This window comes from Colletes gigas, unplaced genomic scaffold, assembly GCF_013123115.1.
Source record: "Colletes gigas isolate AHSC1104 unplaced genomic scaffold, ASM1312311v1 Colletes_gigas_Sc00011, whole genome shotgun sequence".
Classification (NCBI taxonomy): domain Eukaryota; kingdom Metazoa; phylum Arthropoda; class Insecta; order Hymenoptera; family Colletidae; genus Colletes; species Colletes gigas.
In genome coordinates, this window is record NW_025106640.1 from 3,541,831 (window position 1) to 3,568,610 (window position 26,780).

At 41.6% G+C, this 26,780-nt stretch overlaps 1 protein-coding gene across 11 annotated transcripts in view; it reads right to left on the bottom strand.

The window, feature by feature from the left end:
• The window catches only part of LOC122398466 (phosphatase and actin regulator 4), a 267,861-nt gene that overhangs the window by 37,394 nt on the left and 203,687 nt on the right, over positions 1-26,780 (bottom strand). For 8 of the 11 annotated variants that reach the window (XM_043398329.1, XM_043398322.1, XM_043398323.1 and 5 more), the window contains one exon: positions 8,399-8,458. The exons of the other annotated variants lie outside the window; for them this stretch is intronic. In XM_043398329.1, the coding sequence (XP_043254264.1) occupies positions 8,399-8,458 (60 nt within the window). The remainder of the gene's footprint in view (positions 1-8,398; positions 8,459-26,780) is intronic. 11 annotated transcript variants of the gene reach the window in all.

The window sequence follows — 26,780 nt, forward strand, 5'->3', positions numbered from 1 at the left end:
ATTCGCCGCGCGAGTACGTAACGTCGTCGAGATCGATAGAAGGTCGGTGGGAATTTCAGGACGCCATGGCGAGATTGTCAAGCCAGGTGCAACGTTATCGTTGGTTACTGTTTGGAGAGGTCAGACGCCAGGAAACACGCCGCGGCGCATCCCCCGTTTGCACTTCGATCGATTTTACGTGTTAAGAGCTTGTTACGCGTCTTGAAATGCTAATTTCGACCAGACTGCCTGACACGAACTTCTCGCTATCTTGCTACGGGGCACAGCTTCCGAATCTCTTCGTTGTTTGAGCATTCAATTATCTGTTAACGCGGTTAATTATATTCCGTCTATTGTATATCCCATTGCCTCTGCAACCTTTTCTCAATATTGTGACGATTTTAAAAATTTAGTTTGAAGAAGATTCCCATGCAGTTATTATCCCTTCGAGATTCCTTAATTCTTGCAATTTTACTACATTTTCGATTATCCGACACCCGGATTTTTCGACGAGATTAATAAATTTCGAATCGTTCTGAAAAAATTATTTTTAGTTGCGGGGGGCAGTAACAATCATTTTTGGTGACTACACACACCCTCGAAATCCTACCCACTTTCTAGAAAAAAATTCGAAAAGGTGTGAAATTCGATAAAATTAAGAAATTTCAAATCGCTCTAAAAAAATTATTTTTGGTTGCAGGGGTCAATTACAATCATTTTAGGTCAATACACATAGCCCCGAATTCCTACCCACTTTCTAGAAAAAAATTCGAGAAGGTGTGAAATACGACGAAATTAAAAAATTTTAAATCGCTCTAAAAAAATTATTTTTGGTTGCAGGGGTCAATTATGATCATGTTTGGTCAATACACATATTCCGGAAATCCTAAGCAGTTTCGAGAAAAAAATTCATTACCGAAAATATCATGTCTGACCATTCGTTTAGACGTTCTACTGAAATTTCATGCGTATCTTTAAAACACCATAACTTCTGAACGGATTGGAGGATCTTAATGTTTCAAAATGCAAACAACGCGTATTTCAGTGGAGAATATGTAGACATTCTAAAAATATTGAAAAAGTTGTTCCTTAACCCCGTAAAATGAGAAAAACCCCATAAAAGTGCCCCAATTTTCAAACGTTCATAACTCCTATAATAGTGAATATATTTGAATGAAATTTTTTTCTGAGATAGAACCTATGGATACCTACAGAAAAGTATTACACAACTTTCTTGTAGAGCGTCAACCAAATTGAGTAAAAATCAAAAACAGATATTTAAGAAAAATCGACATGGGGTAGGTGCCTAAATTTTTCGGCGAAAAAAAAAATTTCAAATCCTTCTGGAAAAATTATTTTTAACTGCAGAGGTCAACTACAATAATTTTTGGTGAATAAATATACCCCCGAAATCCTACGCACTTTCGAGAAAAAAATTCAGTATACGCCTAAATATTTCGGCGAAAAAAAAATTTCAAATCCTTCTGGAAAAATAATTTTTTGCTGCAGAGGTCAATTACAATCATTTTTGGTGAATACACATACCCCTGAAATCGTACTCACTTTCGAGAAAAAAATTCTTTACCGAAAATACAATGTCTGACCAATTCAACCAAGTCAAGAACAATTTTACCGCATAAAAGCGACGTTTTATCGTGTTTCGGACGGTTGTTGTTACAAGATATTTGCCACGAGAGCTGCACGAGTTTGTCAGATGACGTTTCTATCCCCTAATTCGTATAATTTAGAACCGAATGTATCTCTCCCGTTCAGCACGTGTTACGTCAGCCGCAATTAACCCGTTCACGCTAAATTTGTACACACCGTGCGAGTTTAGCCGCCCACAGTCCTCGCAGGTTTCGAAACTTTCTGCTCGTTCGATCGCGTCGGACAGGATGTTTGACTCCAGTAGTTTCGCTCGCCCTAAGGTCAGACGCGCCGTAATGCGGCTTTTAGCGGTTCTACTTGGCGAACAGCGATGCGGTTAAAGGCTCCCTGTATCGTCGAAACTCCGATCACACCCACCACTCCTACTGTAATTAACTGGTCCTCCTACGTCGTCGCTCTATCACCGTTTCGTTGTTTCTACGAAACACTCGTCCGTTTCAACGCTTCAATTAAAACGGAGCTTCTGCGCATTATAACCGGATTATTTCGCATCAAACGCCCCCGTCTCTCTCATTTATTTGCCACCCTCGTACTATCAAAGACATTTGAACTAAAATTTCATTCGAATTCGAGCTACGAGGGAGTCATAAAAACACACAGATTTTAAATTATCAATATAAAATTGAACCAAGACCACAGATTGTTAATTTCCTATTATTCCGTGGCATCAGAAGATTTTAAAGTGCCTGAAAGTGGTTGAGAATTACATGTTCGACAGTTTCGTGTGAATTCCTGATCATCTATTTCCAGTGGTCCAGTGTGAACGACCCTTTAATGGGCACGGTAGGAGGAAAAAGGTCACGGATTGTCTCCGTGGGGCCAGTGACCCGAGGAAATCTGTAGAAAATCAGCGGCAAACAGTGGGCGAAAACGCCGCAGAGCGATCCCGAGGCACGAGCGTGCGGGATTTTCGAGCGGTGGGGTTGGTGTGCGTCACGACGAGGTCGTCGACACCGGCGCGTTTTCCTCCTGGCATCGATCGCTCTTCCTTTTTGCGACAGGGTGAGAAACGGGAGAGGAACTCCGGCTGGTCGGCGAATATAACGGCGATCTCCTGGAATCTTCCAAGAGAGAATTTCTACGCTCGGTCGATTCCAATTAATTACTCGACACACCCCAGACGCGCGGAATTAACGAAAGACCAGACGACACATCCTCCTCTCGATTTAATCTCGTCGCGTCTCCCTTGAAATTTTTCTATTAATTTTCGCGCTTCGAAACACGAAGTAAAATATCCAGAGATAATATTAAATAAGAAAATTTATCCTTTTTTATTTTTTAATTAGAGGTTTCGTTCACGGGTCTCGTGCCACCGGAGATCGACTCTTCAGCGTTCTGTTTTTCCGCAACTTTTCTATATTCCGCGACTACGTTCGCAAGTAGCGTTTCGAAGGTCGAGCTTTTTAATTGTCCGCGAAGTTGGTTACGTTAGCTTTTGTAAAACCGACGCGGCCGCCTCTTCCTCCAATTAACGCTTCAAGAAATAATATCGCCTGGCATTTGTTCAAACACAGAGTTCTCGAGCTATCGGTTAATTCCACAGTACGTGTATATAGTCGCGCAAGCAGCCATTAGCTTGTAACCGGAATAACAGAATACTTCAAAAACGACTAATTTGACGACCCATGTTTATTGATTCTCTGCAATTCTCGACGTCCAAGTCACGTGCACACTGGCTATATGCAGTCTGATTCGTCGTTGAAATTAGAAGCAATGGACTGGCTCCAAATAATTTGTTTACAGCGGCTAATTTAGAATTTTTTGCAACACCGTTCGCTAAATCGACAGGCTGTACTAATAGAATAAATATTATTAGTAAGTTTGTTTTTAATTTCGTTATAACGTTAACGCGAAACTCACCGGTTAGAAATTTCGCGTTTAAATAGGAGAAATCAGCGAGATGCAAACGCGTTGCGTGTAACGCTGTTAGCGCGATGTTTCCTCGGCCCTGGTCGTGTTGTTATATCAAATGAAGTTCTTCTTTGTCTTCCCGACGCGCGAACACTTTCCGCGCAAACTTTGCGTCTGTTGTTTTAAACAAATGTAGAAACACCGCGCTTCAAACGGCGCTGAATCGAGTCGAGATCTCGCTCGAGCTTTGTTTGCCTTCCAACGACGTTCACCGTATTTTTTGAACAAGTTACAGACTCTCCTATGCTCCACATGAAACGCTATTAAAAGCTTGTCGAAAATAGTTTTATAGAAATCATCGAGCGCGATATGTTGGAATACTTTCGTCGAATTGAATATTTCATCGGCTCTCGTGCTCGTTTGCGTCGAACCGTCGAACAAAAACTCCCAAGTGGCGACGGAATATAAATTCAGCAAAGCAAACGCAAACGATGGAAATCAAACGGATTGACTGGTCCGCGGGGATATTCCGCTCTGTTCATATATTAATCATACGCGGGATTCCATAAACCGACCCCCGGACTGCACGGGGGTTGAAACACAATTTATCGCGAACGACCTTGTCCACCGACAGCATTATTGCTTCTACGATCGCCGCGAACACGAGCACTCCGTAAGAACGTATCGACTGCGCGTTGCACGATGCTATATCTTCGTTGGGAAATCACGATAACGCGAAATTATGGGACTGGCTGGTCCATTACTTACACAACGACGCAGAGAAAGAAAAGTCTGGCTTCGTGAAGTATCGATGGTCGTTAGAAATCACAATGAACGATCGATCGCTTTAATTGATAAATTATTTCGATAAGTGTCGAAGGGAGATGGAGAAACGAAAGGTAAAAATGTGTTCGTTCGTAGTTTATAGAATGAACAAATTCCTCTGAGAAAGGAATCTTAATAATAATAGCTCTGCTATTGTTTCTTAATTTCTGTATACTGAAAACAGGTTGAAAATTGAGACGGTCCATTGTGTGTCTTATTCCAAAGTTGTAATTGCGGTTACATGGAATAGTTCGACTAACATATGCCTTAAGTTTGTTGATCAACGCGAAGTCCTAATGCTCGTGGAGGCGAAAGCTAACAACAGCAATCTTGGGAAGGAAACTCGAGTTGTTTCGAGTCGCGACTTGAGAGGATTCCTCGAGCGGATGGATCTCGATTTCACGATACTTTGATTCGGATTCCACTGGATGCATTAAACCATTAACTGTGGCGACACTAACAACGTCGACTGCCATACCAGACACGCTGTGTTTAATCACGAGTCAGAATTGTAATATATTAAATATTTTCCTACGACTCGTTGGACAATTCCCAAATCGAAAACTTCTTAATCGTGTCACCTTTTTTCGCGGGAACGATATACGTTTTACGATAAAAATTCAACGTTTGGAGTTGTTCCAGTTTCGCGCGAAGAATCTACCCGGGAATAAGAAACGTAAGAACGGTTCTCGCGGAGGGATTCTATTTTCATAAGTAAACGGCTCGTTCGATTTCGCATTTATGAATTTTTATCTCCGCGAAACGTCTCGCGACGACGTTCGCCGCGCTTCAATTAAGGAACTGTACCCGTGTTCCTTTTATTGGAATTTCCCTCCTTTCAGAGGCTCCCGTTCGCAGGCAGCGTTGAATAGAATTTTTGAGGATTTATCGGGAGAAGAATGGGGGGAATCTTCCCAAGGTACGATTGTTAATAAAGAGCCCGCTGGATGCCGGGATGTAATCATGAATAATTTAAATTTCCAATACGAGTGTCTTCTCGTTCTTTGTCGAAAATTTTGATTCGGGTTTTATTTAATTTCGATTTACGACGCTCGACGAGACGCTTTTTTTTTTTATGCCCGGGCAATGAACACCGATCGGAGGAAACGTCGATCGGCGAATAAAAACCGGAGGGGCCATAAAAGTGGGTCAATAGTGGCGAGGAGTTTCTGTCCTCGGAAATCTGCCGGCTCGGTCGTAAAAAACAGCCACCCGACCGCGATCAAACCAGGGGCTTTTCGGCCTCTGTCTTTTCGTGGGTTTAACGTCTGATTAATGGCCCGTGGGGCTTTCGCGATCTGCCCGCTCGTAACCTAGTCCCCTTTCCCCCGGGGATGGACCACGGGCTCGTCCATTACGAACCACGGCCTAAAAGGAACCGGGACGTTTGTATTTTATCTAACGAGACACAGCTCCCACACACCGATTTCCTCTGGAACCCGCTTGCAACGCGAGAAACGCGAACGTGGTTTCTTTGCGTCGAACCTCTGAGGCTCTAACGACTACGCCAACCCCTGCGATATTAACCCCCGAAAACCCCAATTTCGGCGTTCCTCGACCATCGTGCTCGTGTCGTCCTTAGAAACGAAATTCTCACCGCAATGAGATAATCATGGGACTGGATGGAATTGTAAAATCTGTATCGATGTTAAATAAAATGGTACTGGAAGTTAAAAACACGTTCTCTTGTTGGTTTATATTATTTAGAAGTTTTCTAGTCCTATATTATATATGTCTCGTGCAAACTTCGTATTATTTTTATTTAAAATGATAATTTCTCAAGGAGTTTTCGAAGTTGTTCTTTTAAAAGAACAAGCTCTTCGAAAACTTACAATTTCAAATAAAAATATACGATACCAACGAACTTTGCAGAAGACAAATTGTAGTAAATATATTCCAACTTCGAAGTTGTTCTGTCAAAAGAACAAGAAGCTCTACGAGCAATTATAATTTCAAATAAAAATATACAATACCAACGAACTTTGCAGAAGACAAATTGTAGAACATACACTCCAACTTTAAGTTATATAAAGCACCAAGAGAATGGTTTATTCACAATGTAACTTAATATTTAAAAGGTTAATAATTCGAACAGCCATCCAGGATCGTTAGATTCACCGCAAGTGATTAAATAATTAAAATTCAATAACTGCCCCATCGTTCAATTATTTGCTCCGAACGTTTTCAATTAAATGGCTCCATTTCGAGGAAAATATTCTAAAATAGTACGAAATTTCGCGAAGTTCCTTAAAAAATTCCAGGGTCCATTTGCCAACCGCGCGACGGTTTTTTCTTTTTTTTATCGAGGCTACGCGTTTCCGGTCGCGCGATTCGATTGGCGTTCTTGTTCGCGGTTCGATTAATCTCGCGCAACGGGAACGCGAGAACGATCATCGCCCGGAATGACCGTGTAACGCGATCGCGACTGCCAGACGTCGAATTACCGTTTTTGCGATAGCCTCGCGCTGGCTACGAGCGTCGAAACGCCGATGGGAGCTCGGCGACGCGTGGAATATATTCGAGGCGGCCGGGGTTAATACGGCGATCCTTTTATCGCCCCGTTGGAAACAGCTGCGAGAAGCGGGCCGCGTTGCAGCTGCGACTGGCAAAACGCTTAATACGATTTGCAAACCGTGGATTTCACGAGAAAAAACCGAGCTGCCGATTATTCCAATAACAATTGAAACTGGATATCGCTCGTCGGAATAAATTATTTCGTATCGATGGGCGTGCCCCCTCTTTTCCAGGGTTAAATCCTTGGAAGACTTGATCCGTAACGAAGAAGAACGAAATGCATAAAATGCGTGAAATTTTAAACTGACTATCGTTTAATATATGTAAATGTATTTATTTGAAAATTTATGTAATCCTCCGTTGGTTCATTATTTTTCGAACGCTTCAAAGTTGATTTCCATTTACCAATTTGGCAAAAATAATTCAGTTGAGATTGAGAGTCCACTTAGGGGTTAATTTAGTATTCGTAGAATTGCAAGATCTCGATGAGTAATGAGAGGATCTTCATCCTCAGAAAATGGAAGAAGAGTGAAATATGATGTTTGGAGCACAGCGGCGAATAGATAGAAATTAAGTAAAATTGCATAGAAAGTGTAAGAAGCTTCGTCCAGTTAACTAATTTACTGTTGTTGAGAATTAAGTATGAATTGAGGTTGAGGCGGTAAAAATACCCAGGCGCCGTACGAAGCTCGAATTTCGGTGGAATTATCCTGTCCGTTGGAATTCGCGTTCTATCGTTAAATCAGCGTCGACCGATCGCACGAAAGTGCGACACTAATTAGCCGTCAGTGTCGACACGAATGATCCCGATTCGCTGTCGCGCGGCGACCGATAATTATCCACAAATTGCAGTTTCATGAAACGATCCCACATCGGAATATTGGCATCTCCATCGATTGTCGATAAAACGAACGACGCGGCTCGCTCTAAAACCTAATTAAAAGTTAATTTTTTAACGCGCAAGAGCGTCCATTTCGCAACGTCTTTGATATTAAAGCGAAAATTTTAATGCACCGATATCGTGGCGCCTGGGGGAATATTTTAATATTTTAAGGCGTAGACTTCCAAGCAATTTCGTATTAGAGCTATCTATTCTGTGATTATCGGCATTATCGAAGTTTCGTAACATCTAATTAAACACAAAAATATTTCAAATATCAGGGATATCCAAACACGTTACTGTCTACACAAATTATAGAAATATAGCATGCAACAACCATGACAATAAAAATTGTGATTAATATCAGAGTGTTGGTAGAAAGGAACAAAATACTATTTTAACAAACAAACATCGATCATGTACAAACGATAAATATAAAATAATGGAAAGTTAATAAGCAACAGAGATTCGTAACTTGTTTTTTTCACTTGAATATCAAGGTAACTGTCGACCTCGATATTGAAATATTCTGATCCTAATAAATTATGTATTGGTTAAACGTTAGAGCTTCTAAACTGTTTGAAGGGAATCAAACTATTCCAAATACTGCAATAGTTTCGTGTTGATCAATAGCAACCCTAATCAACTTTACACGCCTTAATGAACACAAGCACGACTCACCTCGATTTAACCGAGAATCGTATCGACTATCTTTCGTTAAAGATTTTCCATTCGACTCACCTGAAATTAAAAAAACAGCCTGTTAAATATCTGTCCAACAAAACCCAAATAATATTTAAATTAATAATTTCTTAAACACATAACTTCTCTTTACCAAGAAATGGTTAAACTGTAGACCTTAAAAATAATCTCAGAAATAACCTGGAGATTCAAAATGGAGGGTATTTCGATGTAATATAGATTTAATATATATGCAACGAATTCCTGTTTCGTTAGTTCTTATTATCAAAATTTTAGCAATGCAACCGTTATTGTTCGCATGTACGCCCACCGTTGGCTCGAAATAACTATCTGCTGGGTCCGGATTCAAGATTCCGTGCATCCTGTAATATTCACAGAGTGGCAAACGAGTTCGCGATTCCGTTCGAGGCGAGTGTTCCGCGGTTACGAGGAGCAAACGCTCGCTTATAACGCGAACCCTGCCTCGATGGAAGCGAGAGAGGCTTTTAGTCGACACCAGCAACCGAGGCGCGGAGGCTCGTTTAGTATCGTTGCACCCGGCGTGCATTATGCAAAACAGCGCTGGGCGCGAGGTTGGATTCAAGGCGGAAAGAATAGGAAACAAACGCCCGACGAGTAAAAGTCGTGTAGAATTAAAATAAAATACGCGAGTCGTTTCTTGTTCCCCGTGCATTTTACATTACGCCCACGTCGTATCTCATCTTACGTTGCGCCTCAACGCGGCTCATTTAACTTCTCGCGACGCTTTATCGCGCGGAGAAACGTTTCTCTTCTTCCTCGAACACGAACTCGACGCGCAGAAATCTCGCGAAATTTCATTGAAACGTTAATTAGACCAGAAGTTTGAATCAACTTTGATTACAAACTCAATGCTTCGGTAACATGTTTCTGGAAGGATTTCTCGATAGCAACCTTTTCAAATTACTCAACTTTTCAACTTCTACAAAACGTTTCTTTTTTAGAAATTGCGTCGACGGGAGAATATTTTAAAATGGCAAATGACCACGGTCAAGATTACCGCGAACGAACGCAGAAGAAAGGGCGCCTACGCAGTCGGTACTGGCGTCACGACGCTTTGTGTGCACTCCTGGGCTGCGTTTTAACGTGCGTCATAAAGCACCGCGAGAGAAATATTTTTTCCGGCGATACAAACCGCCCGTGGAAAATTGTACAGCGTCGTTCGCTACAGGAAACTCCTCGAACGCGAACGATATCGTTCGAGCGTTCCATCGGCGTTGAAATCACCGGGCATAGATCGCGGCGGACGCTGCATCGATATCGGAATTCGCGCGAGCGTCGGCCATCGTTTTTTCAGAACTTTCGACGACTGAAAAATATTAGAAAGGAACTCCCTTTCGTCTACAATCCGGTCATTTCGTAAAAAGTGATTCGGGGTTAAGTTCAGCTTCGAAATAAAAAGGCCTCGGGAATTTTCTGAACCAAATGCAAATGCAAGACGTGGAAAATCTAGATAGGAAGTGTTATGTAAATTTTTAATATATGTGAATTTGAGTTGGGAGAAACTAGCGTCAAAATAAATTAATAGTACAGTTTGTAGCTTTCATTATTGAACAAATCTGAGACAAGGGTATTTAACACACGATTATAGAGTATTCTTTAAACAATAACATAGAAACGAGGGTACAAACAAATCCAATCGGACATTTATCCTCATTGTGCAGTCATTACGAGACAGCATCGAAATCCGTGTGGAAATTATTGCAGTCCACAGAGAGCACCGAAATCTCCGAGCCAGAAATTAATAATAGAGTAACAGGGAGCTATTATCATCCACGATCAATACGTATCCGCTCTCGTTGGGGTATTCGGGTAATTGCAGCTTTAATTACGAGAACTTAACACTTCCGTGCGCTGTTCGACGCGCGGAGGCACGAACGAAACGGGCGAATCAGAAATGAAATCACCCACGCCAGCGCAACGGAGCGTCGAACACAGTGTATTTAACCAACCGCCAACAACTCGGCGTGTCGTGCGTTCTTGAATATCGTGTAACGAGATTCTCGAGTATCTGTTGCACTTAAATCTCTCCTACGATACAACGAATGACGACGAAACTCTGTCGAAATGGAATTCGAGTTTCGTTACTTTAAAAATTCAATTCTAAGGATGACTTGGTATTAAGAAAGTATTATAACGCGAGTTTGGATGTTTTGGCCCCGTTTAAAAATTAGGAAAGTAGATTCCGTGAATATTAAATTTGTTCGAACGGTTCCGGCTCTGGTCGTAATTAACGTAAGTGTTCCCAGGCGTTCAATGTTTTTTCCGTCGCCAAGTTTAGCGACGTCGACGTCGTCTGGCCGCACGACGGTGAATGGGAGCGTCGCGTTACTGTTATTACAAACGAACCCGCGTAATAACGCGTCTCGCCGACGCGCGTTCTCGTTAATGCCCATTGAAAAATACAGCCTTGTCTCCGGCGTTTCGTGTTTTTTCGCGTGCGCGTACCCGCGGCCTGAACCGTAATTGGCGACGACCATTCCCATTCAGGGTGCAACGACACCAAAGGGAGCCATTGTTGGAAGAGCAACGAATCGTTCCCGTTGCCCTGTACGTGATTTTCCGCTTCTTTTTCCAAGACGATGAGACGACTCTTGGAAAGGTTTACAACCCGAGGGAGAGGCTGAAAAGCAACCAGATACAAGCTGGTTTTCCGGATGACGAAACTCGAAACTATACGTCGAAAACAGCGATCTTTATGAATGTCGTCTAAAAGGATCGAAATTAATTAACAGTTCCATTGTCCCGGCCATTTTTCCGCGATCGGCATGCGGCAAACAAAAGAACGTTTATTTTTAATTTGCACCCTTTGTTTCGCGAAGCGCGCCACCGTGATTCGATGACGATTTTTTGCCATTTGCGCGGAAAAAAGCGACCGTAAATTCTCTTTTCAAACGTTCCGCGTTCCATCGATCGCGCGATAAATCGATTTCGTAATTAAAATTCTTGTCGAACGACGAATAGCAGCGAAAAACAATTATTATCCGTGGATGCTCGTCGCGAAATAAAAATGTCGTCGATTCGTTCGACGTCGAAGCGACGCGTTATGCGCGCGGAAACGCTACTCCATTCTCTGATTCGATTCTGCAAACGAACCGCTAATTGCGCTTCGTCATTGCTCTCGAGAGATTCGCGTTCATTGTTATTCCGCGTTTTCACTCCACGGGGCGATATCAAAACTACGCGTCCAGGATTCTGATTAACGGAAAACATCCATTTCGTAGTATCCGTTGTACGACTATGAATTTCTGGATAATCATGGGCGTAAAGTTTATTGGCCGTCTTAAAAATAATTTGTTTAGATTCGACTTCTTCCAGAAAACTTCATGAATGGATGACGCGGCGAGGGAACGATCGAACACAGAAAAGCTTCCACGTATCGCGGATATATTAAAACTCCGGCGAGGAAAGTTTAAATTTACACGAAAATACAGACTCCGTAGACGATCCGCTGGAACGTTGCCAGCGTGCGAACGCGATTTTTCTTGCAGTTTTGTAATTACTTCGGGATCCGTGCGGGCCTCGTTTCCAGTTCCAGCGGGCTTAAATATCATTTGGCGTAAACTTCCCCGGTAAATAGAAGCGAATCGGTGGCCATCGATCAAACGAACCGACCAGCAAACAAAGAACCGGAACGGGATTCGCGAAATCGCTGATCAAACGACTGGGAAACCATTATCGAAATGAAACCGAAGCGCGTGTCCCTCGTTTATGTAATATTAAATTATTCCAGGCTCCACTTGATCGCGATTTTATATAATTTATTTATGATTCGAGAGATTGATTTTTATTTTGGGTACGTTCTGTTGAAATATATTTTTAAACGCAGCAGTCGAGCGAGGAATTAATCGAAGACGCAATATTGATATTTTATCTACCATCGTGAGTTGTTCGTCTCGGTTAATTTTTGTCGGGATCTTTGGCTGAATTTCTGAGTCTGGCACCGAGTATGCAAGGTCGTTGAACCTCGCGTAATCCCGATGAATAATTTCTCAGACGGGCCGTATTAAGCCACGCGTATTCACCTCGAAGAAGACGCAACTGCGCGGGAATTTATCGCCGGCAATGCAGACGTTGTATTTCAGTGGAAACGGAGACGGTGGATCGCGACAAAACTGGGGCGCACCGAGACCCGAAATTCTTGCACGGCGCCCCCGTGATTCATCAATGAAAAATCCGACCCAGTTGTCGGGACGCGCATTAATAAGCTTCGCGAGTCCGTCGTGGAACTCGAGGAACTCGACCTCGACCCGATCGTCGCAGCTCAGCCGTTCCCCCACTTTGTGTCTTCGATTTTTCACGATATCGAACAAATTTACCGAATAAAATAAAATTAACTACGATCGGTATACTTTGCGTTTAATAAAAGTATTTATTCGTGGATTAAAACACTCTTCCATTTGCTATTAGATGGGATGGAATTTTCCAAAAATCGAAACCCCGTTTGAAAATTAATTTCGATTCAGTAAATCGTTGCGTAGAGAAGTGACTTTTTATTCTGCAGTTTTTGGAAAAATTATGAAATTACTCGTCCATGTTGCTCGAATCCTTCATCGGTCGCGAGCCAACTTTTCGAAACGTTTCACGATCCAAGAATCGTTTCGAGCTTACGAATCGCGATCGATGTTCCAAGAATATATGAAAATTGTTTCGCGTTTCGAAAGTTTCCGCGAATTTTTCCGTCGTCGTAAATTTTTTATATTTGCACCATTTAACCATGTTTTCCTTTCGTGAATCTTATATTCAAAATTCATTCCAGAGTGTTAACTCTCAGAGTTTATATTACCAATGTCGTTAAATGGAAATTAAATTAAAGAAAGAAATATCGAACAATTGATAATTCATCGCCCAAGTTTCGAGAAAATGCGGATCGCCTTTAATCTCGTTCAACTTTTAGCTGAATAATCTCGGTGAGATCGAATTGATTCAGCATCGACAAAAAGACGAGCTTGGAAGTTTCGGGACAGTATTTTCCCCTCATAAATATCGTCGTTTCTTCGTTTTTCTGGAACTTCCAGAATCGCTCGCATACACTCGGAGCAGATTCATAAATAAAGAATGCATTCGTAAAAATATTCTTCGAAAGAACGTAATAGGGAATAAAACCTTCTCTAAATAATTATTGGAGTATTTTCTAGAAACGAGGAACCGAATCGTAAGTGGAATTTGGACTTCGCCGTCTCGTAAAGAACCGAACGAAAGAGGGAAAGCAGAGCAGAGAGCGCGGCGATGTTAAATCTGAAAAACAGCTAAGGAGTCACGTCCGTATCGTAAACTTGGCGTTGTAAACCTTAACGGGGAGCGCGGGGGAGGCGTAAAGCTCGCGCGAAATGGCGCGGCAAACAAAGGAAAGCCCCGTATTCCTTTACAATTCGCCGGGAGACTCGGCGTGGAACAATCGAAAGAGTCAATAACGCGTAAGCCCCAGAGAAAAAGAGAGAGCGAGAGAGATTTTGGTAAACGAGAACTATCGAATTCAATCGGTATCCGGTAACGACGAAACTTTTTAAAAACGAATCAGGTTCCGGGGGTGAAAGGTTAAGTCGGTAAAGGTCAGTCGAGGTTGGTGCATCGGGGGTGGAATCGCGATCAGATACCCGTCGCCATGCTGAAATTCGATTGGACATTTTCTGGACGACTGAACGGATCGACCGAAAACGTCTCGACGATGAAAATGCTGTTGACCCCCCCGGACCCAAGGAGGAACGACACCAGGGAGTTCAAGTTCAACCGGGGGTTGCGAATTTTCCATCGAAACTTCGACCCCTTCGCTTGCGTATAAAGTAATCCTGTCTAAAGAAACGTTGGACGAACTCTGGGATTCATGCTTGGCTAACCAGATTTCATCCCTCGTCGATCTTCTCAACCCTCTGCTGAAAAGAGTATTTTGTTTTCTAAAATTTTTCCCTTCTCTTAATATTGTTTTAAATGTACGTAAAATTTGGATCATCGCTTTTACTATATACCGTGAAAATTTTCTGGTCTCGCGAAAACCAATATTTGTAAAAAAAAACACACGCGAATACGGACGCAGATTCTTTTTGTAAATAAACGTGAACTGTCGTTGCATCGGATGGCAAATATTTTTGAGTCGCGGTGGGTTTTAAAACCGCAGCTCTCGATGACGTTTCATGCCGCGGTGAAGGCGACTTTAAAAATTTCGAATAATTTTACATTTGCACCGGCACGCCTGTTTACGCGACACAGTTTTCCATAAAGCGTAATCGACAAACGACCGAAATTACTAATTGGCAATTTCGCAGCGACCGGGCACCGAAAACGTTTTCAATTTTGACAATTCGGTAACCGCGATTGTCGCATGGTCGCTCGAAACGAAAACTGGTTCGTGCCCCCCCGGGGGGCATTTAAAAACTGAGTCAATTTTTTCGTTTTTACTTTCGAGTTAGCGTTTTTATCCGCGGCAATGAGACAGAAAATGAAATTTCGCTATTTTGTTTTTCTAATCTGGTATTTATAATCGCGTTATACGCTCGAATGGGTTATTAACGAGTCGGTAGAAACCATCGATCGCGTGTTACAGGGTTTGGAGAAGTTTATTTTAAAAAATTTCTAAACCCGTGGGACGTTTATAATTATCCCTCGTAGGGGCAAAATTAATATCAAAGTGTATTCTGTCGGGGGAAAAGTTTGTGAATTAAAAAGAGAAGAATTAGTTCCTTTGTTACTTAAATAATAATGTTATTATTAGAAAGACCAATCGGGTATTACAAAATTAATTTACGCAGAAGGGAAAAAGAAGTAAATGTATGAATTTCTACGTAGAACGTGTACGAAAGAGAAGGATTATACATTTCTATTTGATACTCGATGAAATTGAAACGGCATTGAGATAGTAATTATAAAAGGTTCTTTTTTTCTTTTGGAAAAATCGAAAACACAGAGGATCCGTATCTCCGAACACGATATCGCAATATCGTCGAAAAAATACGGTGAAACACGTTTCAATTTTTCACACTCGTCGATTTGCAACGCAATAAAGAAAGGAAAGATTTCGTGGTCTGTTCCGCGGTAAACAAACGGATGTTTCCGTTAAATAATGAACACTATCGACCGAGAAGCATCAATATTTGCGCGTGAACGTTGGAAAACGAAAGGTTTCCATTCCTTTCGAAAATTCTGACAAAGGAAATGAATGATCATTTCTTTTCTGGACAAAAACAAATACGAGGGATGGGGAAAATGTTATTTATATATAAATAAATCGGGGAATAACGAATAAAAGATGTGGTTTCGTTGATCTGAAACTTGCTAGAAAATTAGGATATTTCTGTTGGATCGCTGAACAAGTATTATGAAAACGAACAATTAGAGGATTAAACTGCACCTCGAAATGGCATCTCCGTTAAATACAGCACATTCGTAATTGGAGAACGAAACTGCAGCCTTTCAGGATTTTAAAACTTTCTAATTAAAGCATAAAAAAAACTACGCTGCGCTGAAATTTGAATATCCTTATCGAAACGGCGAAATTGCAACCTCTTCATACCTCGGGAAGTTTTCAGGATAGGGATCGCCTTTCGACCCTCGTGAACTCCGGGAAATTTTCAACAAGAAAGACAAACCGTAACGCCGTGGAATTTTTAACGTTTCCGACGACATCGCCTCGAACTGCAAACAAAAAAAATCTTGAAATTTTGCTTCGCGGAAATAACAAATTTATTTTCGTTCGCCACTTTTGTCCGTATGAATATTCTCGCCACTCCCGTTTCAAAAATTCTCACGAGTCCAAGGAAGCAATATTCCGGTGGCTCTGAAGTCCGCAACGGGAGAACGAAAGCGTAACGTTCTGAATTCTAAAAATTCTGAACTATCGCATAAAATGCAGCACCCTGCCAGCCCTTAAGCTTACGAGCCAGAGGGAAGAACGTAATTCTCTCCAATTTTTTTAAATTCACAACCCGGCCACAAAACCGCTAATTTACTGTACGAGAATACAAACGCAACCGTGACCCGCGCTATGCGTGTCAAGAGTATATAAAACGCAATTCCGTTTGACCCAAAACATTTTCAGCCACGAAATAATAACTGCAAAAAGAGACACCACGATGCATACTGAGTTCTTACGATTGTCGAACTGTGCCTGAAGTAGTTAATCGATTAGATAATGAGAAAGCAAGAAAATAAATACAATTGTCTTGAGCTGTCAATATTTTTAATTTCTGTATCAAGCATTCTGGTAGCAAATAAAATTGTCAAATACCTAAGGGAGATAAAAAGCTTTTGGTTTACTAAATTGCGTATAATTTAGCTTCCCTAAGCTTGGTAATAACTCTTACAATTTTCCTGTCCTTGTAAGTTTGGTGTACCATAACTAGAGAATATAAAAAACCAACCCTTTCGAGGTTTATAAGATGGCTAAGAAAAAAATTATTTCTACGAGCTTTCTGATATATAATCGCATACAATTTAGTTTTCCCCTGTTTTGTGATAATTTTTACAATTTCTCTGTCCTCGTGAGCTTGATGCATCCGAGGTACAGAATGTAAAAATGTAATCCTTTCGAAGTTCGTAGGATTTCGACTCTGGAGGCGTATTGTTTGCGAATGTTGTCGAGATTTGGGAAAAATCGGCTCACCTGGAAAGCCTTTTTTGTACCCGGGCGGCAGGAACGCGGCTGGCGGGGTGATGGGCGGCGCCGCGTCCCAGCAGGGCACGACATCCGGTTGCATCGCGTATCCGGGAGGTAGCTCCAAGACTTTCTGCTGCTTCTCGTAGCGTCTACGCCGACGGCTGCCCGGCGCGAACGTTTTCACGGCCGCCAGGAAACCGACGCCGTTCATCTCGTCCTTTTGGGATTTCGTGTTTGCTTCGCTACTACCGTCGCCCGGGATATATCTCGTCGACCAGCTCGGTCGACGGAGGGGGGGAAAGATCGGGGCTCGAGGATCGGGGGACCCCTGGGAGAATCCCTCGACGAGTGTTTCCTGGATCACGATTTTTTTTTTTTTGCGTACGCGATCAGTCTACTCGCGATGGATCTATGTGGACGCGAGACGATTTTGAGACCGCTTCCAGTCACTGCTGGATGATTTCGATGATTTCGATCGTGTCTGTGGGTGTCATGGCGGGTGACGCGTGCGGACTGTCGAAACGAGTCGAAAAGCGTGTTAGGAAAAGCGCAGAGTCACCGCTTTGCGCTCGATCTTATTTTTTTTATTATTTACTGGTTTATTTGGGAAATTATTAGAATTAAATTCGTGCAAGTGTATTGCATTTTAAAATTATCGAAAATATTCGATGTTTCGAGCGTAAAGGGTCGCAGAGTTGCATTAGAAACATAATGGTCTGTGGAGTGATCTTCGAGACGATAATCGATCGCGCGGATAAAGCGCATTCGAGTATTGCGAATGTCTGGAACTAAGCGACACCGAAGCAATTTATTCGAAGCAAAGTTGGACTTCAAAAAAGGCGAAACGAAAGCGTAAAGAAACAGTTTGGTCGAACAAATATTTTCTTGGAAACGTTCTGCTTTCAATTTCCCGCGACATTGAACATGTTAACCCATTCGCAAAGAACGTATTGATTGATCGTGGCTCGGCAATGATTAATCGTTTTATGCAAAAATGTTTCCTTGGGAATGAAAATGGTAAAAGTGAACCGTTGCGATTATTGCGCGGAGGATCCTTTGTTCGGTCTATTTTAACTTCTAAATCCATTTACTGCGCCACTAAAAGCGGAAAAGGGAAAAGTATGCATTATAACGTTAAACGTATAAACGTTCCTTTCAAGATGATAACAATTTAATTAACTCTCGCTCTGGAACAAGTTATGATAAAGTAACCAATTAAGTGTAAACGTCACGCTGACGCTTTATAAAATTCTCAAGGTACATTTTATTAAAGCAGAATTTTTAAACATGTTACCTTTTCAGGAACTTTTTGAGAAATTAAATATATGATGCTAAACAAAAATATCTCTTGTATCTTAGCGACCAGTTGACTAGTTAGCTTTAATCAAATTCGTTCACTTTTACTTCTTCCAAGTCTCGATGGGCGAAAAGTTGCGAAAGTGTTAACATTTAATTTTTGAAATCCAACAGAGGTTCGATCAGACATCCACGAATTCCTCGCCTCGCGAGAAGTTTTCTAACAAAACGATGTTAGACACAGCGACTGGGCGTCCATCGTGAATGGTTATTTCTCCGTAGTGTTCGTCGATCGGCTTTAACAATCGACGGTTTATGATTTTAACACCAGTTGCGTCTGAACGAGACGGGCGACTGAAAACGAGCCGACGTGAAACTTTTAATTAGCACTCGTTAATCCCCCGTTTCGACGTTCTCCCGGGATCGTTTCAGACCTGATAAAAGCTGCACGTGTATCGAGGTGTTGATCGCGATTCGATGAAACAATATCTACAAGTACCCTGGGGAACGATTATTTGTTATTTCCATTTATCATTGAAAAAGTATTACAAATCGAGTTCTTAACAAAAACGTGCATTTCGATACAAATTCATTCGTCTGAAGTCAATACTCATTATACAAATTAGCTCGATATTCTCTGAAATGTAAAAAGAAAAAGTAATACAAGTTTTTAATTTATGTAATTAAATGTCAAATGAAAATATTCACGAGGCTTGCAACTAGGAACGTTCGATGTAACTGACGTTTAAATTAAACCGAACGCTCGAAACGATCGTCGGTGACTTGTGTAACTACAAAACTTGAAGCAACTCTGATTACGTGCGTGACGGTTATGAAATGCTTATTGAGAACGCGAGCTGCTCGAAGGTCACAAAACAATTATATTAAATTAGCACATGGCAATTAGTACTAACTACGATCCGTTTGAACGTCGAGCATTTAATAATGTAACACCAACTTAATTATTGCGGCTTCGACGTTGCATCGCGAACTTAAGTGTATCATGTATGAAAAGTCTCTTTACAGTACAGTTCAACAGTATTTCTGTTGCAAGTGCCCTGTGCGCTCTCAACGGCTCGTAATCGCCTCCCTACTCTGGATTTAGTATTCCACGAGAGAGAAAGATTATTGTTGTAAACGAATCCCGGAAGAGGCATCAAAGCAGATCGTTTATCGCGAGGTAACTTTGCATGTCGGTGAATAGAGATTATTTTCAACCATCATTAGTGAACGAAATCATTTAAAAAGATTCTTCCAATGCTAAAATCAATAATTCCGAAATATTCCAAAATTAGTTATTCAAAAAACCTCGATGATTGATTCGCGTCTTTTTCTGCAAAACCTTTGCAAAACTAATATCTCGAAGACCGTTCACTCGATCCACCGGCTCGAAGTTTCACAAATCGCGCGGGTAATGGTCGATCATCCGCGAAATTTATCTCTTTCCCGTCGAAGGTTATAGCCGCGATGGGTACGGGGATATCTCGTTTCCTCTCGAACGAGCACGCGGACGCCCAGTCGCCGTTGGCGTGCACCTGTACGACGGTGTCTCTCGCTGTCACCGTGTGACCTTGACAGATCCCGGAGAGAGAGTTCGTAGGAGGCCGACCCGTGGCGGAAGTGCGAATCGATCACCAGTTGCGCGCGCGAAGGGCGAGAGCGGCAAATCCCACACTCGTATCTAGGTGCGCTCCGCGGAAGAGCGCCCACCGTACTGACGCGACCGACCGCTGTCCGTCTTTCTTCGTCGCGGGCCGACCGAGCGCGCCCGAAGATCCCCGAGCGAGGTGGCTCGGGGGTGACGGGGCCGACCGATCGCGAGAGGGTTGCGCGCGCAACCCGAGGAATCACTCCAGCCGCGCGATCGCGCTTCCAAGACGCGTGGGCGTCAGGCTCCGGCCTGCGAGACCTACCAAGAGGAGTCGGTGGATCCGTCGGGGGGTTGGTACACAGGGGCGGATAGCTCGTTGGACGATCAACAACTTGTTAATATTTTATCATTATTTTCTTTCGACCTAATCAAGGGCGAACGTCAAATGCTATCACTTTTGTTGAATTGAGGGCATTCGAATGCATTTGTTTTCATTCAGTAATAGTTAGAAGAACGAATAAATAGCTGTTATAACTGAATTAGTGGCGCATTAGAGAAAGTCCATTTAAAGGTTAAATATAAGTTTAGATTTATGCTTCGTACATTGGGTAATTATCCCAGCCTTGGTTAAAATCGTTAATACTTGGAACAAATTAATTTTTGCTTTCCATGCATTGCAAATTTATATTATAACTTGGTACTTTATAACACGGTTTCGATATTACACGGAGTGCATTCCTCGGATTTGTGTTATTTCTAAGTTTCGTGGAACACGGTTTCGATATAACACGGAATGCATCCTCCTGATTTATATTAGTTCTAAGTTTCGTATAACAGTTTCGATACAACGCGGAACGAATTAACCGTGTTATGGGGTTCAGTGTACTATATTTACCAAGTATTATTCTAATATTTAGTACAAACTTAATGATTGTATATTAATAAAAGAAATTTTATTTGCTCCGTCGTTTGAAAAAAATTACATTTTACACCCAAAGAAACAAAATACAAAGAAGATCCCGATATGTATGCAAGACGTGTTTTATCGATACAATCTCTGATCGTCTACGATTGTATATGTATGTTGTAACATGGATTTGCATGAAACGATGTTCCTTGAAATCCGCGCGTCAACGCTGGGGAATATTAATGGAAACATAAATGTGTCGGCATCATTTGTAATTTCTATGAAACCAAGTATATTTAAATCGCGATACGAAGCACAATTTCTGAAAACTTCCGTGGACAGTGAAATATTCCTCGATCATAATACTTGTCATATTTAGTTTACCTTTTCTACGCAGTTGCACGATAAATACGGTGAATAAGTAAAATAAAAATGCGTAATCAGAGGGATTAAAACAATTGACCATTAATTTTTCTCTCCCAGTGATTTCTAATGACCATTAATATCCAGCGAAACCAGATTTTTCTTTTTTCTGTCGGTGCTACCAACTCGTTCATAAATAATGGAGCAACCGCGCCCATAACTTCGCGTTATCGCAATTTTCCAGAGAAGATATAGCGCGTGTAACGTGCAGATGATACGTTCTTGCAGAACGGCGGTCGTTCCCGTTTTATGCATTCTTTTATAATACGACTTTAAATAAAATGGTTCAGAAAATACGATCCCGGTACACTTTCGATCGACTAATTATTTACGATAGATCGAACAATTTTCACGCAGATCGAGCTCACGATTCTCGCCAGTTCGGACGACGGTTCGCCGGAAGTGCGGACCATCCACCCTCGACAAACAGTTATTTCGATTCTCTGATTCGAAATTCCGCTGTTCCCCGATAAAACCACCCGTCTCACGGTGGAACAGATTTTTCAGAAATGTGGTTAAAATACCAACAATCGATTCACCAATATTCTTATTGTTACATAAAATGATCGTAAATAACGCTTCTTCTTTGTCAGCCGTTTCTTCGGGCTGATTGAAAAAGATCTTTTATTCTTTGAGGTGCAACGAAGCTATTTTTCATCCTGTGCGTAGGAAGGTGTAAATTAACTGGGATGAAGTCTAGCGAAATAAGGAACACGCGTAACAGATACTTGTTCGTAACTGTTCTCGAAGTTTTCGAGTGAAATTTCAATGAAAACTTCTCAGGCTTTTGTTTCTGGTTTCGTGAGCTTCCACGAATAATTGATTAATGGATGGGAGAATTTGAAATATGCTGGGAACAATTATGCGAGCAACGAATAATTTATTGGGCGCAGTTTGGCTGTCGCGAAGGATTATGTATCTTGTTTATCATTCATAATCGAATTTATTTTATTCCCTTAGAACGTTTCATACATTTCAAAACGGAGTGGAAATTAATTTCAGTCGCTACTTCGAGTTTCTTCTATGTTTTTTTTTTTTTATTTTATAATTTGATATATTAAGAGTCACTGTTGTATGTATTTATATTTCATATAGAATTCAAAATTGCATCTAGGTAAGATTTGGGTTAAAATTAACCGCATAATTACGCGAACGTATTAAAAAAACGAGTGAAAAGAATCCAGCAGAATAAGGTTGAATTACAGTCAGTGTATAAATTTAGTGCACCGTGAGGCAGCAGGCGTGTAACAAGCACGGCAAATATGACCTTACTTCGTTTCAAAAAGTTCCTTTTTCACCGTCTCTGCTAATACGTAGCGAGCAAAATTAATGAATTACGACGATTTTCTTATCCACGTGGAAACGAACAAATCCGAACAGTTTTTCGTTTGTGCGGGGAAATTAATGAATTACGACGGTGTTTCGTTTCGCGAAAAAATTTCAAAAGTTCGCGGCAACCTTTCGATCGCTCGCCACGTTTAGCGGAACCGGTAATTGCGAGACGGGTTAACGGGAAAAAATCCGATTACAACGTTCGAAACGAGAACTTGAAATAATTCGACGCGCCTGTGTATCGGAATTTAAAATGAAACAAAATTAATAGTCGCAGGGTGCAAAGGTCAAAGGTTGGTTCTCCGTTGAAGAGGACCGAAGGGAAAGAAGGATATTCCGAAAAGCAATTTGACACCGAGTTTGCAGAGGGTCTCTCTGGTAAATGTCTTCCAAGCGACTTCCGGTCGCCCTCGAGAAAACACGGAACAATAACCCTAAAGCTTTCACTTATGGTAGGACAATTTCAAGACTGGGAAACCAGAAACTACCACCACTTTTATTAATAATAATACAGATTTCTAACGTTGTTTTAGCATAGTATTTTTGCAAGAACCAGTTCGACCCATTTGCATCGGTAATAACTTAATTTTGAATTAATTATCGATATTATGGAGTACGAATAGATTCGCCAAAGCGATGGCCTCTTTAAAATTCATTCACGTCGCTAATCTAAATATACAACATTGACAGATAACAATCGGCCCGTATCGTTCCTGTCGGATTCTAATTTAATAGTAATGTGGGCAACATTGTCGTCGAAAAGTATTTCTATCGCCAAAGGTATATTTATTTCCAATTTAAATTTGATTTTAACGATTTTCCTAAATTACACAATTTACATGTAATCTAGGTTTACAAACTGTGTGTTCGCTGCTCGATGTTTAAAGGGAGAAAGCAGAAGCGACCAGACGGCCAACCTTTCAAAGAAACGAAGGAATCGTCGATACAGATTAGAATTCGTCGACACTGATTGTTGCTCTGGGTGGAAGTCTATAACCTCCTGGTCTGAAGATCTGAAGATTGTTTTCAACCCTCTACGTCTCCAAGGGGTTATTACACTCCGAAACAAGTTCATTTAACACCTTGATGTACGATTTAATTTTATAGAAATTTGTTCGTACAATGTTTACGAAAAATAGATTTACGAATACCTCTCGAATGTAAAAATGTGTTGATTTTAATGCATAAGACTTGATGATGAGTGGGTAGCCTTATGATTGTGAAACTTGTAATCATAGAACATCAGGTATTCAAGTATTTTTTTTAAATATTGTCCTGTAATGAAACCTGTAAATTTGATTGGTAAGTCAGTGTTGTTTCATAAGCACTCGATCCCGAACGGGATCACGAACGATCTACCCCTAGCTTCTCTAAAACCAAGGAGATTAGACTGAGAATTACCCTCCATACTACGGGATCATCCAGGAATACTTAAATACACTACTGCCAGCAAGGACATTTACCCGGAGCTCGTTTCATTCCAGTCTGAGTATATTTTCGAATCAGAAACTGTTAAAAATATCCAGGGGAGGCAAAAAAATCCAACAAAAAAGCGTACGAACGACAAAAATATTCGGGAAATAATTGTAACCACGGTACAGTAGTCTCTATAATCCGGCCGTTCGTTACTCCGATCCGGTAATCCGGGCACTCGAAGGCTCGTTTCGTGTTTCGACTTATCAGTACAGAACGAACGAGTTGTTTACTTACGTAGTAAAAATTCGAAAAATATTTAAAACTGTTAAACATCCTAAATATTTTGCGGCGATGTTAGTTCAAAAACTCTCCGACAGCTTCAGGTTCCCGAAGGCTGGTAAAATTATTTTCACCCACCTCGAAGAATGTAAATTACAAATTTAAGAACCTCGAATTTTCTCTTGTCATTGCGTAGCATGTGAATCTCTATTTAAATGTTAAAAAAAAAATAATTGTCTCGCGTGGAGTGCGGCGAGGGTTCCGTGGGTGGCGGGTCCGAGCCTGAGGACGCTAGGTAGGGCGGCGGAGGGTGGCCAGGAGGTTCGGAGGGGCGACACGTTATCCGCTATTCGTACCCCGGGCAAGGGAACCGATCGTTACTGGAAAACTCGAGCGGTGGAGGGGCCTTTTCATTTTCCAAGGGGGCGCAGCCGGTGGCTGAAGCGCGGGAGAGGCTGCGGCTGATGGAAGGAGGAACAGGAGACACGAAATTCGCCCTTCTGTGTGCCGAGACACGCGCGAGGGGGAGGAACGCCGGCCGGCACCCGATCGGGATCCGGTGTATCAGCAGTATCGATCATTCGCTCTGGCTCCTCTGGTTCGTTCGACGCGACCCTAACGTGGGCGCGCGTGCACCCTACGTAGACGCGTTTGGCCTCGACTTCGAGGCCCGTCGACCTTGGGATTCGCCACGGAACGAGGAAGACGAGACGCTGACGAGACGAACCCCGGACGCCAGGGGTGAATTTCTACCCCCCGTTCCAGCCTCGAAAAATCGGTGCATGTGCCAGTCCCACGAGGGTTGATTCAATTTTTCGGAAATTTTATATCGACTTGGGAGTTCAAGCTGGAGGAAAACGGAAAACCACCCCCATAATCGCCAATACAGATTCAGTCGGATCTCTTGGAAAGTAGTAAATGCTCGAATTAAGTCTTCTACCGTAAATTCGTTTTTTTTTTACATCTTCTTAAACGATATAGTCTTAGAAATCTCTTGGAAACTAGTGAATACTCGAATTAAGTCTTCTACAGTAAACCGTCAAAAAATTCCTTCCTTTTTGCATTTTCTTAAACGATATAGTCTTAGAAATATATGTGCCAAAGTCTTCTTATTTACATTTAAACAAATAAAAATTATTTTTATTTTGCAGTGATTTCCCTTCTCCAGGCGAAAGAATAACCCCTGCTTTGCACTGAACCTATTCAAAAAATATAAACATTATATTTAGGGGTTGAGATGACCCTCTACGAAGCTAAAAAATATTTTGCAAAAAGATATCCGCAGTCTAATAATTACAAAGTAATTATCGACAGGTTTCTTTTCACACAACGCAAACTTGAAATTGTAACGTTTAAAAATATCGTACCAAGGTACATTTATATAAATACCTCGTAGTAAACGAGAATTTATTATTTATTATTTCGCGAATAAACCGATCCTACCCCCTCGACTGGTTTCGTTGCGAATTCAATAACTAATGGTAATTAATTCGTGAAAAGTGCAATTATCGAACCGTAGCCGATGGCTGTCAAATATTTTTGCAACGTTCGCGCGTACGGCGGAAACGTTTACATATTTTTCTCGGGCATCGATATGAACGACGTTGTATACTTTGCGGGCGGATGTAAAGTTTATTGAAACGCCAACTGTCGCTCGTAGTTACACGCGAATTTTTAGAACCGTGAAAAGCAATGTATTTCGACACAGTATATTCCTGGGGTCTGTTCTATTTTTTGCTGCTTCTTTTTCAGAGAAAGCATCAAAGTTAAAAATTTGTTCGACGTTCGCTGTCCGTGTTTTCGAAACGTACGATTACGCTTCTCGTCGAATTAAACTTTCACGATTGTTGCTACGTAAACAATGTACAATCATGGCCATCTTTGTTGCTCATTTCGACACAGGTTTCGTTTAACACGATGTCAAATAAACTTTAATGAAAACGTTTAGAACCTAGTGTGTAATAATGTTACCAAACATTTTCATTCCTGGGAATTACGTACTCAAATAATTTATTTAGACAGAATCGTTTTATCGTGTGCATTTTCCACTTTTAAAAATACCTTCTGGAAGTTAGCTTGTTATTAATGACTGTGCATTCACTTTTGCTCTTGAATAATCGTTATCGTCCATCCTGAATCGAGATTCGAGGTAAGGGATGATTTCGCGAATCAAAACGAGCGCGAATGATAGAATAAATTATCGTAGCGCGAAGCTCTGTCCCCGAGAGAATCGATTCGGAATATTTGTTGTGCTCTCGCGCGATCGAGTACGCTTTGGCTGACGCGTCTGACCATTACTCACTGTTTCCACTTGCGTCGGTGGCTGTAAACCTTGACAATGGGGATGGTGCTGTTCGTTTTAACTGGTTGTAACTAGTTAGAAGATAGTAAGACGGATGAGGAGTAGAGAGCACCGTAACACCGTCATCGGTGCTCGCGAACGACAACAAAAGTAGAAACAGTGAATAATGGTCGGACGCGTTTGCCAAGTGGGCATACGTGCCCCATG